Source organism: Sinocyclocheilus anshuiensis, unplaced genomic scaffold (genome assembly GCF_001515605.1).
Source record: "Sinocyclocheilus anshuiensis isolate Anshui unplaced genomic scaffold, SAMN03320099.WGS_v1.1 scaffold627, whole genome shotgun sequence".
NCBI classification, from domain to species: Eukaryota; Metazoa; Chordata; class Actinopteri; order Cypriniformes; family Cyprinidae; genus Sinocyclocheilus; species Sinocyclocheilus anshuiensis.
In genome coordinates, this window is record NW_015549703.1 from 993,994 (window position 1) to 1,008,036 (window position 14,043).

At 37.5% G+C, this 14,043-nt stretch overlaps 1 protein-coding gene across 2 annotated transcripts in view; it reads right to left on the minus strand.

Moving 5' to 3' along the window:
* vwc2l (von Willebrand factor C domain containing 2 like) overlaps positions 1-10,550 on the minus strand; it is a 49,770-nt gene extending 39,220 nt beyond the window's left edge. For both annotated transcript variants that reach the window (XM_016449966.1, XM_016449965.1), the window contains exons 1-2: positions 10,146-10,550; positions 8,163-8,634 (exon numbers count right to left, since the gene is read on the minus strand). In XM_016449966.1, the coding sequence (XP_016305452.1) occupies positions 8,163-8,552 (390 nt within the window). In that variant the 5' untranslated portion in view covers positions 8,553-8,634; positions 10,146-10,550. The remainder of the gene's footprint in view (positions 1-8,162; positions 8,635-10,145) is intronic.
* Positions 10,551-14,043: the final 3,493 nt, after the last annotated feature.

The following is a 14,043-nucleotide window of genomic DNA, read 5'->3' on the forward strand; positions in this document are numbered from 1 at the left end:
TCCTTATGCTATATTACTACAAAATATTGGATTCAATCTTTTTATCAACTGTTTGGTATTTATTTTTGTAACTGATTGATCATAAGCCTTGTTGACTTGAGCTTATGCACCCTAGTTTCTAAAGTGACTATTGACAAAATTATCCACAAATAATGCTTTTTCACTCAAAAACATTTTAAAGTATGTGTGTTTATAATATTGTTATTATTATTATTATTTTCTGTTCACAGAATGACTCCATTTATTCTCAAGTAGATTACTGACTCATAGTTCTTAGCACTAATTATTCAAAATGTTTCAGTTCACTTCACTTCAGAGAGCATGCTTGTACTGCTTCCAAGGCAACTGGCGATTCGTTTTGATGTGTGACCAATAGTGGTTTCATTTATTTTGTCTCGTCTCTTATTAACATGCAAACCAAAGCAAGCATATCCTGCACATGGTGATAACAGTGACAACAGTGCTACATGGATCTATCTAATATATACTCTCTCTCTCTGCGTGTGTGTGTGTGTGTATAAATATATAAATGTTCTAGAGACAGTATAAGCAGTAGGAGAAAGTTAACTTATAGGAAAAATATATACGAGAAGTCGTACTTCCCATGTAATCTTAAAGCAGTCGCTGGTGTAGAGAGAGTGTTGAATAGTGTATTTGGCATTCTGCAGGTAGTGATCTCAGTCTGAACATTTATTGAAAGGCAGATGACTGTATGAGCACAATATTCTGTAACTGCACAGGGTTACACGTGTAAAAGGACGTCTGTGACATTTTCGGTCTGTTGTCTGATTACATTGATTACTTCATGGCTCATGTGATTAAAAAGATTTCATTTCTGAGGAAACGCCTCTAGTATTAGGACGATTTAGCTAATTTTACACCTGACCAGTTACATTTAGATTCATCGACGCTGTATGAATCAGTTTAACACTGATGGTTTTATCTCGTCACGCTGTACAGAATGAGGAAGCATACTCTTTTCTGCTCCAGTGGACAATGACTTCTTCAGCCTGGGCCTGCATTGTTTCAAAATCAACCAAGATTCAAGAGCTTTTCAGCAACTATTAGCGTCACATGATCCTTCAGAAATCATTCTAAAATGCTGATTTGGTCCTCAAGAAACAGTTGAAAACATTACGCTGCTTAATATTTTTGTAGATGCATTTTTTTCCAGGATTCTTTGATGAATAGAACGTTCAAACGTTCAAACAGCATTTATTTGAAATAGGAATATTTTGTATTACTCTAAATGTTTTTACTGTAACTTGGGTTACAAACAAAGTTTGTAACCCAAACTTTTGAATGGTAGTGTATGTGACTTTTACATGAATGGTTGCGAAGTGTGAGAAGAATGATGGTTAAATGTCTAAATGTTCCAGCAGACATGCGTTGTTAGTATGTGTGACATGATCTGTAGAAATGGAAAGATTAGTTCACCCCAAATTGAGAAAGCATCATTTCATTTCTGCCATTATTAGCTCACCTTTGTTTTTTCCTATACCTATGCTTATATACAGTATATATCATGCAACAAAATATGAGAGGTTGTAATATTTGTTTATGCAGCTTGTTTCCACATAACAAGAAGTTTACAGTGACCATAAAAGTCAAGTTTAAAACTGGACAAAAAAATTGTCGATAAAGTCACCATATGACTCATGCCCAATAAAGTAGAAGTAGTTATTAATCGATAACACAAATCAAACTATAGTCTATAGTCACTTTCATCATTCTGTTATGGCGTTTTGAGTCCTTATTAGACTTTGACAGACACAGTCACTATTTGGTTCAACGGAAATTCCCAAAGACAAAATAACACCTGGGAAACATTCCAACTATGGGTTTGGAACGCCGTGAGGGTGAGTAAATAATGACAGAATTTCCTCCATGGGGCCTCACCACAGAATTGTGTAGGCATGTTGGTTCCAAAGTGGTAAAAAGAGGTTAAAACCGGTTATATTCACTAATGGTGCCACTGATGGCTCATATGCACTGAGCTTGAGTCATCAGATCCTCATGAGTTTAAGCACAGATGCTGAGCTGCATCATTCTGACAACATTCTGGGAAATGTAGTTCCAGGCATCGGGGTGACTAAAAGGTTCATGCGAAATGCCTTCAGAGAATGTTAAAGATCACGGTTGGTTGCAAAGGTTGCATTCCTATGTGACTATGTTAAAACAACACCAGGATCGGGGAATACAAGACCGAGAGGATGGTGGGAAAATGAAGATACTGAAGTGACCACTGATTTCAGCTTGAAGCAATTGGAATATGAGATGAAACTTTTCTGAAACCATTTCATAGTTCCAGTTTCGGCCGGCCTACTTGTTAGCTTTTAATCAGTGTTTTAAATTAAAACTATGCTGTTCCTCAGGCAGTTAGATCGGAAAATCAATTTAAGCAATTAATTTCAGGCGCTTTTTATAGCTATTTCCTCTCACAGGTGTCAGAGTTTGCGAGTACAGTCACTAATTACTGCTCACTGTAGCATATTCAGATGAGAGGGTAACTTATTTTGTGTGTATGTGCATGTGAGAGAAAAAGAGAGATATATTTTATAGTTGAAACGTTTTTAAGCAATACACTATAGAAGCCTGTTTCCGCCACAGAATAAATAAATAAAAGGTAATTAAGACTTTTTACCTCACAATTCTGACTTTTTTTGCAATTCTGAATTCATATCTCAATTCGTACTTTGTTTCTTGCAATTCTGAGAACAAAAAGTGAGAAAAGTGAGACATAACACAGAATTGCACAATGTAAACTCGGAATTCGGAGAAAAAAGTCAGAATTGCAAAGTACAAACACAGAATTCTTACTTTTTCTCGCAATTCCAAGTTTACATCTCACAATTCTAAGTGTATTTCTCTCAATTGACTTTTTTCCAAAGATTTTTTTTTTTGCCACAGAATAAAAAATAAAAAGGTAGTTGTGACTTTTTATGTCACACTTCTGACCTTTTTTTCACATTTGTGTGTTTATATCTCACTGATCAGACTTTTCTTCTCAGAATTGTGAGAAAATTAATTAATTGATTAATTAATTAATTTGATTGTTAATTAATAAATTGTGAGATGAAAAGTCGCAATTACCTTTTTAATTTTTCTGTCTTTTGGTGGAAACAGGCTTCCATACTAAACCATTTACTCTAACTCTACATATCTGTTTTAATAAAGTTGCAGTCTCTAGACAGTGATAAACACTGCCTTGTTTTTGATGGGATTTAAATTGGCATTTCATCATTGAATATTCAGCATGAAAAATGCACTGCCGCCTGTTCTGAGATAACGGTGCACTGTTCTATTGTTTAAGCACTGAGCGATATTTGTGAAAAGACAATTCAAAACCTTGAGGAACCGAGAGTGTTATCTGATTCATTTACAAAACAATGTTTTCTCTGAATGCTTGAGGATTCAGCAAGAAAAATCCAATGAAGGTGCCCAGATATGAGACCTTATGAAATGATATGTCTAATTTTATTTAGCGTATTTTATTATCTATAAGCCATTCCCTCACATCTTCATTTTCTCACCCTCTCTCACAGGTATTCCTCTCTCTGGTAATCCCAGGCGCACAGACGGGATCGTTCAGAGCTCACATCCCGGCCCTAGACTTTCTGCCTGGGATCTGAACTCACCCTATAGCTCCGGCCTATTGCTTGCAGCTGAGCAGTGGCTGGGGGTGCGGCGGTGGAGTGGCTCCCTTCCACAGCTGCTGGGGAACCCTGTAGGTGAAACACCTACTGAGGGTAAGTTTCAGAGCTCTTAGGGAATATAACACAACAGCAGAAAAGGAACCACTACCACCCAGAACCCCAATCCAACTGCCCCCTAAAATCACCAATATTGACCACTTAATCATGCGTTTTATATGTTGTTACACTCCTAGTGTTATATATGTTGTTCTTGGGTAAGGTGGCACCAAAATGTATTTGGACACTTTCTTTACATTAGTTGCAAACTATCAAACCAAGTAGTATCTGTAAAAAAAAAAAAAAAAGTGATTATTTTTAACGAATAAAATGGTCCCAGTTCTCCTTTGGGGTCAGTAAGATTTTTGTTGTTGTATTTTTTTGATCTTGTAAGATTCTCTTATGTTCACAAGACTGCATTCATTTGATCAAAAATACAGCAAAAATGGTAATATTGTGAAATATTATTACAATTTAAAGTATCTGTTTTTATTTTAATATATTTTAAAAGGTCATTTATTCCTGTGATGGCAAAGCTGAATATTCAGCAGCAATTACTCCAATGGTCTTAATGATCCTTCAGAAATCATTCTAATATGCTAATTTGGTGCACAAGAGACTCATCAATGTTGAAAACAGTTGTGCTGCTTTATATTTTTGTGTTAACCATGATTTTAAGGATTCTTTGATGAATAGAAAGTTCTAAAAGACATATATTTATTTGGAATAGAAATCTTTTGTAACAATGAATGTCTTTACAGTCACTTTTGATTAATATAATGCATCCTTGCTCAATAAAAGCAATCCTCAATATAATGCATCCTTGCTCTATTCTATTCTATTCTATTCATTTTGGTCTAATTTATTAAAAACACCTTGCTATGTGCACTGTGCTAGACTAACTGAGACTTGTCACAGCACTTGTACTGTATATCGTTGCTTTCTTACTAATATCTTACTGACCCCACATTTTTGATTTGTGCTTGCTTAAGTATGCTTGCATTTTTATTTTTTTCAATGATCTAATCCAGTAATATACACTTTTAAGTAATGCATAAATGTCCAAATACCTTTTGCAACAGCTGTGCTTGTATTTTTATATTGCATAAAATATTACATTTATTAAATGATTAAAATATTTCACAAATTCCTTTTATTATGATCTAAAAGAGCTGGTTTGGCATCCTAATACACAGTGTACAGAAAGAAAAGGTGCAGGTCCAGAGCAGTGACGTAATTGGCCGTTATAGTTTATTCTCTCAAGGTTTCGATTGACAGGATTATAAGAACATGCTCTTCCTGAACTTTCACTGGAACATTGTAAAAATCAAGACAATTATCGCCATGCTTTAGAAGTGATGTGATTAACTCTGTTGTGTTGGTATAAATCCTATAGCTCTTTCAATCACCCTCAGCCTGGAAATCGTGACATTTAAAAAGCCACATAACTGTCCGGGTCAAGCTGGCTTGCACGCGGGTCAGCGTGCATTGCTTTGATAATGTACTTCAGGTCTTTCGTTTGGAAATCTGTCACTCAGCTGTCATTTGCAGCGATTAGTAACAACAAGAAGCTCCACTGACTGATTGGTCTGCCTCATTCTACAGTGAAAAGCCTTCTCCGCATGTAAGATTCATATCTCAGTGGGGCTCCTCCCACTCCTGCAGAGCCAAGTAAACACAGTCCTCGCCAAAGACCGGCTGAGGAAATGCCAATGTAGCCCACACCAAAGGTTACCCTGTCGGCTTCTCTTAATTGGATCAGCTATCAAGCACCGTGATGCCCTTTGATTCCCATTCGCAGCTGGACCTCAGTACTTGCTTTTTAATTCAAAGAGATCTCACTGGACACTATTGAGTGATGATGCCTCATTTGGTTAATGTGCACGTCAAATTCAGAGCGGAAAACTGATCAAAAAGGGATTTCTGCTAGTTATGAATTGCTTGGCTTTGTTTATGGGTTTTCAATCAGGGTCTCTTTTGAGAGGAGGTAATCAATAGAGCCAGATAAACCGTTTTAGAGGTAATAAAAGATTGTAAGTTGTCCTTCCACTCAAGGTTGGAGAGAACATGCGGTATTGATGGACCTGATCTTTTTATCAACAGACTTACATGGGCAAATATGTCTAGCTGAAACATGCGCTTGTATCAAAACAGGGCTAATCGGGCGCCTAACAAAGATGGATTTAATTTAAAAGTCTATGAGACCCTAATTAAAAATAAACTGCTTGACTTTGGCACTCTTTCCCTATGCCAATTATGTAATTTAACCTTCTTGCTAGCCACAAAAAGTTTGCTTAGATGTTGGTGCCTAAATGAAGTGCTCTAACCTTGCCAGCTTTTGTAGATTCTAATTTGATTGTGGCCAACATATGTGAAACTGAATACAGCTTGACACCTCAAAGAAAACACTGTGAATTGCAATAAAATGCTGATTTAGTCAAAAAGCAGCTCTGAAGCTGGCCAGCCCCATGTTGATACAACAGAACTGGTGAGTGATAATATATCAGATGTTGCCGGATGGGAAATTCATCACCCAGTGTGAGACTGAATTACATAGACCTTCCACCCCACTGTAATCCTGATATTAAACATTGTTCGGGTTTTGATCTTCTGGTAATATAGTCTAAGATAATAATCTTTGCAATACATTTAATGTCAGGAGACAGGTTGCCTAAAAAGGCCTGAATTTACATTATCTCAAGATTACACTTAATGAATCAGATGTAAGCATAAGATGAATGCTAACGATATCTTGTTCTCTAGAGAGAAGATTCAAGATACATGCAGTGCAAAGCCATGAAAAAGATCCAAAGCATCACTTCTAAGATTAAATACATAATTACCAATGTGGCCAGTGAAGTATAAAATATCAGAAACATCAAAGAACATTTCTTATGGTCTGTTCTTTCTACTTAATATATTGTGTTTACCCTAAAATATCTTTTTGAAAATAGGATTTTGCTATTTTTAATAGGATCAATCTTTACAACTAAATATTGCATTTTTAATAAAAAATTATATTCAACTAATAAATTAATAAATAAACATTAATGTCACAATGTATTAATATAACTTTAAACATTAATATTTATATTCATATTTAAATTACTGTGACAAAATCAGAAAATCCCAAAGGGTACAGAATTCAAGTTCTCAAGAGAGATGAAATCCATTAATGGTGCTAACAAGTGCAGGAAACAATCTAAAAGGTGCACTTGTGAGGTGGAGTCCAAAGACTAATTTTGTGAGTGATGATTTATTGCTTTGCCCTTTGTTGATACCTAAAACTTAGATTAGCGTTTGCACTTGCTGAAACAACCCACGTTAACTCTGGAAATGAGCTTTGTGGGTGAAAGTAATTTTTTTTTACTGTTTTATCTCATCAGTTGCCTTCCTGGTGTTGCAGGTTTCAATTCTCTGACATAAATTCTTCTGAGAGTATTTCTGTTATGTGAGAATTAAATATGTACAACCTTCTATTTCCAACCCTGCCAGTGGACATGGACCAAAGTAAACAAGGGTCCTGCTGATGTTAGTTATGTTTCATATACACTACATATTATTAGATAAATATCTAGTACTTGCAACTGCTTATTGGACTACTTCTGTTAAATATGTGCTCTGCTGATATGAGGCATGACACCAAAGAGCTTACAACATGTTAGGCCTGATAAAGCGGTCATGAAATACCAAATGCATGATTTATTTGTCAGTTCTACGTCTTATGAATCTCAAATTGGCTGAATGGTTCATCATGCAGCACAACATTCATGTATCTACCTATGGCTGATGGGTCTTTTTAAGAATGCTTCAGTGCTTTGTTGTATGATTGATGGGTTTGCTTTCTTCTTCCGATCAATATAAATAACTTGAATCTAAAATCAAGAGAAAATGCACACTAGTTTTAAATGGATTGCTTTGTCAAGTGGAATGTTTCTGTGGCACAGCTCTAATCAAATTACAGTTGATAGTGATGGATAGGGCTTATCATGATGAGCCTCTAAGAGTAAAACAAGCATAAAACTATCCCACAATATCCCATACTGCACTCATGCACGGACCCACCCTCGCAAATGCATATATTTAAGGACATAGTGGTGTGATAGTGTATATGTGGTCTTGAATGTCTGATTTTGACATATGATGCCAGAATTTGAAATATATTGTCATGTATGCTGTCTTGAGGCAGATTTGTGAAACTTGCAGGCATGATTATTAAATTCAAACAGTGTAAAGTACAATCCACCCACAATTTGAAAATAATGGAAGGCTTACTCCCTTTAGACATTGTATATCCATGTGATTCTCCACTGTAGCCTACATGGTTGAGGTTTCAGCTGGAGTGCAAGACTCACCTAATAATTAACCACAGGCGTGTGGGATACACGATGCAATGCTAAATTCATACAATAGCCCCATATTCGTGCATAGAATAATTATTCTGGTAATTGGGAGACAGCGTGATCCTACCTTGAACTCCTCCAGGATTTTATAAGTCTTCCCTCTATATTCACAGAAGTTTTTGACCTCCTTGCATTCGGGGCAACAGCCGTTGTGTTCCACCTTGGTGCACTTGGGGTGTATTTTAGGGCACTCGGGTTGGTCACAGACAGGACCGTCCTCCGTGCACATGCACGGGCAGTTCGAGTGGCCCGGGAAGAAGCGTTCCCCGAGCTTGTACACGAAGCCACTGTCATCCACGCAGCCTTTCCCTCGGTAGTCATCGAAAATGATGTCATTGTTGGCAGTTCTCTCGGCCTCGTCCGTGGCGGGATAGTCCTCAGGGCCGACAGAGGCCGGCGAGACAGCGGCGTTCAGGGCGAGCAGCACGACGCAAATCGCCGGGAGAAAAGGGCCCATCCTTCGCCGCGGCAGTCTGACGCATTCAAGGAGAGTGTCTCAGGTCCCTTAAGTTGTAAGTCTCCATGCTGCAAATATGACACTGAAAGAAATGTAAACAACCCGTAGCTTGATAACTGGGCATGCATTTTCTTTATGTTAACCGATAAAAAGATCGTCACACTATAAGTTAATGATCAAAGTACAGTTTGCTGAAAAAAAGTAACCATGTACAGGGATGAATGGGGAGTGTTGTAACAATGTATGTCTTTTCTTTAGCAGTTTAGAAATATATGACAAACCTTCAGTAAACTGTATAAATAAGTGTCAAGTACATAAAGTGCCATTACCTACCTTTGAGGTGTGAGTTTTAAATGTTGTGTATGAATTTGTTGTGGTACTCAAATTTACTTTAATTCAGTAATAATTTAATTTTATATTGCAAATGTTAAACATGGAGATGATTTTTAATTAAATTCTAGCATTAAAAAAAAATCGCTGTATATCCTTCTCCCATCCCTCCGCATCCGGTCAGTCGCGATGTAAACATGTAGATAGCAAAATAGACATGTTGTATATTAGATTAAATAATCTGAATGAGCTGGTTCAGGGGATCACAAATTTGCAAATCAGTTTGTAAACCTGACATTTTGCTTTCTTAATTTTTTTTTTCTTGTATAAAACTTCTACTGCCTTCTCGTGAGGATGGTGATCATGTATGTTAGTGATTTCATTCATGTAGCTCATTTCTAATTGGTTAAACTGATGGTGTTACAACTCACCCAAAGTTACAGCACTCCCCGGTCTCCCATACTGGTTAATCTCCGGTAAAGATCTGCCATTTGTTCCCATACAGAATGCACCGAAGATACCCATAGATTGATGAAGAGTCAGCTCATATAAACGAGGTGTGCTTTCCTCCTACATTATGTGTTGGCTCTGGTATTAGTAAGCTCTGTATCAGGAGGGGGTGAAGATATTACTTCAAAAGAAAAGCGTGTGTACGAGAAAACAATCCCCGAAGAACAAAGTAGGTAAATCTACAAAAACTAAAACCCAGATAATCACAGGCATCATAGACAGTGCTCAACAAAGTTAGCCAGGATATCTATTTCCCAGGGACAACAGGTAGCTCTCCAGCTTCTAATCCCTCATAGCACTGCAGATAGGTGTGCATTGACTATGTCCGTACATTTCTACCCTCTGAATTTCATCTACTCCAAGAGCCCTGAAGAAAAGACACGGTTTCTGTGTCATTAACGAGTGCGTAATGGCCTTCGGTCCAAATGCCTCTTCACTCGTAAAAGCACGAGAAATTAACCATAAAACGGCACGGTAGTGTGAGATTCTGCACTTAGAAAAGCAGAGGAAAGCACTTCAAAGAAAGAGTTTCTTTTTTACACTGAAAGCAAGTCTAATATTGACAATACGTCTAGTCTATAATAAAATGACTGCCTCTGGCATGCTGAATGCATCTGTGCAGAGACTGCCTGCCTTGAATGTAGAGAAAAATGCATTTTAGTAATTAATATTATCGTGAACATAATTATTATTGCATTGAAGTATTGCAATGAACACGAATACATTTTAACCAAGTGGCTGGACTCGACTTACCGCGTTGAAATGTCTGGTTCCACTTTGTTGGAATCGTAATCAAGCGAGCAAGTGCACCTTCGTGATGATAAGACCACAAAAATCATTCCAATTCGAGTTGGTGCAAAAAATCGCTTACTCCAACAGAACAGATAATCCGATGTCTATAATATTTACAAATTAAATCTGATCATGCCCACTTCAGAAATGACATATCCAGAAACGCAATTATCCTTCCCCGATCATTAAGTGACCTCTCAGAAAATGAAAAAAGAAGGAAAAAAGATCCAAAACATCTGTACAAAAGCACTTCCTTCTCGTGATCATCTAGTCATCCGCGGCATTTAAATCAACTCCCAAATACTGCAGGTGAAACAGTATAACGCCATTTGGTCTTCGGCACCTCCGCCGAGAAAACATTTTGATGTCAAGTTAATAAACGAGAATAGATTCGATATCATTACGTTTCCCCACTGCGAAAGTAAGTTTATCTACATTGGAGATGCTCGCGCCGCCAGAGCAGACAGAACAGCATCGTCTGAGACAGCGCTACTAAGTTGAGTGCGGAGAGGAATGAGAACAGAGGAGCGTTTCATCTTCAATAGGTCGCCTCAGTGAGTTCAGCACCGCGGACAGCGCCGGATCCGGAGTTCAGCACCGCGGACAGCGCTTGATTCTGCACTGAATCGAGCTCAAGTCTCGTTGCTTCTCAAATCATGAACGATTTTATGAAACGTGCAACAGGACAGTCCCTCTGGACCTTAGGAAATATTTTGCTACTCTTCTCAGCGTTTTCGTTCGTAAATAGAAAGAAGTCATTGAATCGAGACAAGTCACTAACAGCGGATTTTAGCAACACTTTAATAGTAATTGTAAACTGAAACCAGAGAAATATGCAAAATTGTTGTGCACAAGGTAACCCATAGGGGCCACTGCATTACTGTATTTGATAGTGAGCTGAGGGTGGGCAAAGCAGGCGTTATTATCAGTGCCTTCTATGTCCTTTGTGAACGTGTAAACAATGAAAAGCTGACATTAACTTTTACTGTGTGTTGTCATAAACCCATTTTGAATGCAGGAGTTTCTTTTAATTTACTTATTTATTTATTTATTTATTTAATCTCTATCTCTCGCTCTCTCTCTCTCTCTCTCTCTCTCTCTCTCTCTAAAGAAAAATTGTACATCTTTTCAGCATATAAACCAGGGATCCTCAAATCTGGCCCACGAGATCCACTTTCCTGCAGAGTTTAGCTCTAACCCTAATCGAACACACCTGAGCATGCTAATCAATGTCTTCAGGATCATTAGAAAATCACAGGTAGGTGAGTTTGATCAGGGTTGGAGCTAAACTCTGCAGCGCATTGGCCCTCCAGGGCAAGATTTGAGGAACCCTGATATAAACTCTTCAAGGAAAAGTGGCTTCTCTATTGATAATTTTATCTTATATTTTCATTTTGTCAGTAGGTGGCGATCTTAAAATATCCACTATGCTACCATGATAGCAAATGACTGATAACTGAAAACTGGATATTGGTAGAAATATCAACATTAAACTGTCTTTCTAATAAACACTCATTATCTTTAGCACATAGCAAGCAATAACTAAATTAACTGTAAAATTGTTAACCTTGTTATTTTTTTTTAAGGCATGGCTATATCCCAACTTTAATTTAGCAGAAAATGGCACAATGCAGTTTATTAACATTTAAAGACATTCTTTGTCTGATAGAACATTCAGAACTCTAAAAACAACAACAACACATATTCACAATAGAAGAGGCACCGATTTTATGGAATGACCAGTTAAGTGCATCTGCTCCGAACTAAAGTACAATTTATACAAATGGATTTCGAACACAGAACTGCATAATACAAGCTCTCTACTTCAGTTTGCTTGTTTTTTACTATTCTCATTGTGTCTCATTACATTAATGGTCTCCAGGACTGAAACAGTTACAGCTTCTGCATTATTATTGTTCTCATGGTAACACAGCAATGAAGGTTCTGCAGAAATTACAAAATTAGAAGTTCATCCTCAAATGGTGACACTGGCAGCTGTTATTGAGCAATCACACTCAGTTTATGTTTTCCTCCAACACTGAAAGCGCTAAGCACCCAAGTTCTGCAGTTAAATTCAGTCGGTTGCAAAAGTGCTCCCATGGGCCTGCTCAATCACCTAATTTTCTTCATGAATGGAACATTCAATATAATTTCTAAGACCCATAAAATGGGTCCAAACAAAACAAACAATAACATGGCAGAATTAGCTATTGACATATCCATTGCTATTGACAAAACAATACCAGGGGGTTATGTAACATCACATTGCATAGATCAACAGGTGAGGTTGGGTTCTGTGGGTTTCACCCTTGAATACAAACATCCTCTAAACCCGCAGATGGCAGCCCATCTTAGATACATGCTGTTCACATAGCAGAGCAAATCAATAGAAAGGTATCTAAAAGCAAGGACACACGCTTTGCTTTTAAATGTGAAATTTCATCTAGGTTATCTGCCCCTGAAGATACATTAGGCCTGTTTCAGGAGAGTATGTATGGGCAAAGCCAAACATGAGAAACTATCTCTTAAAGTCTTCATCCCAGTGTGACTCTAATCAAATAAGCATACCTCAGGGGGAGACGGAGTCTAGTGTGCCTTTGGCTCAACCTTCACTCTCTCTTCCTTTGCTAAATCCCTCTATGGAGAAAATACAATTCAGCTACACTGATGTGCTAATGAATAAAGGGAAATACTTTTTCCATATCTAAATATGAAATGTGCAATGTGGAAATCATCGGTCAGAGCCAGTGAATGAGTGTTGTGTCATGAAGCTTATGCCTCCTCCCTGTCATAAACTTGCTCTGCATGTTTCTCACAGAAGCACCGGGGCTCTCAGCGCATCCGTCACATCATGTAGGAATCAAGCTTGTCTGACCGCGAGTGATGACATCACCGGCTGGTAATTGGGGCATGTTTTCTCATTTTCTTGTTCGGAGGGTGTCATCCCCTGTAAACGATCCCACCCTAATTGGCCTCAGCCTTTCCTGCCTTTGGAAGGGTTCACAGACAGGGTCAGATTAGGATCGTCACTCTCATTACAGAAATCATAACACTAGTGCATGAGCTCTTATTAAACAGTCTGCCAGGAGCCGTTGAGATATTATGTGATTTTAATACAACTGATGTTTGTGAAACCAAGTGTGAGAATCTAATTTCTTCAAGCTTCAATGGTGAGATAAAGGAAACCAGGTTTTCACTATTACATTGTCAGTGCAGAGGCTCTATGGGTTCACAGTTTATTAAAGAGCAGATTTATGCTGACATAGCAGTTTAGCAAGGATATGTCATCTGGAGAGACTTTGAAGACGTTTGCGTTACTCCATTGAACCTGATCTTGGCAAAAATTGACAGTTCTTAAAGCCAAGTTTATTTATATAGTGCTTTACAATAGAGATTGTTTAAACACAGCTTCACAGTATTAAACAGGACAGTAACCAAATTAATGATGTAAACTTCGTCAAATATGAGGCAAATACAAATTGTGCAGCTTTATCAAGATGGTGTTGTTATTCAGCTCAAGTAAAGTTCAATGTCGATTAAGTTCAGTTCGATAATTGTGTAAAGTTCATCACTTGTGTTCAATTATATATTGTATCATTGATAATTAAGTTCAATTCAGTGATAAGCAGCTCAATTGAAGACAGTAGTTTCATTATTTAGATCAAGTCAGTTAAAGTTTTGTGTCAGTGTAGTCAAAGCAATAATCTTACTTAATATTAAAGGGGTCATATGATGCTTTTTTTAAAGATCATTATTTTGTGTATTTGGTGTAACAGAATATGTTGACATGCTTTAATGTTCAAAAAACACATTATTTTTCAAATACTGTACATTATTGTAGGTCCTCTATGCCCCGCCT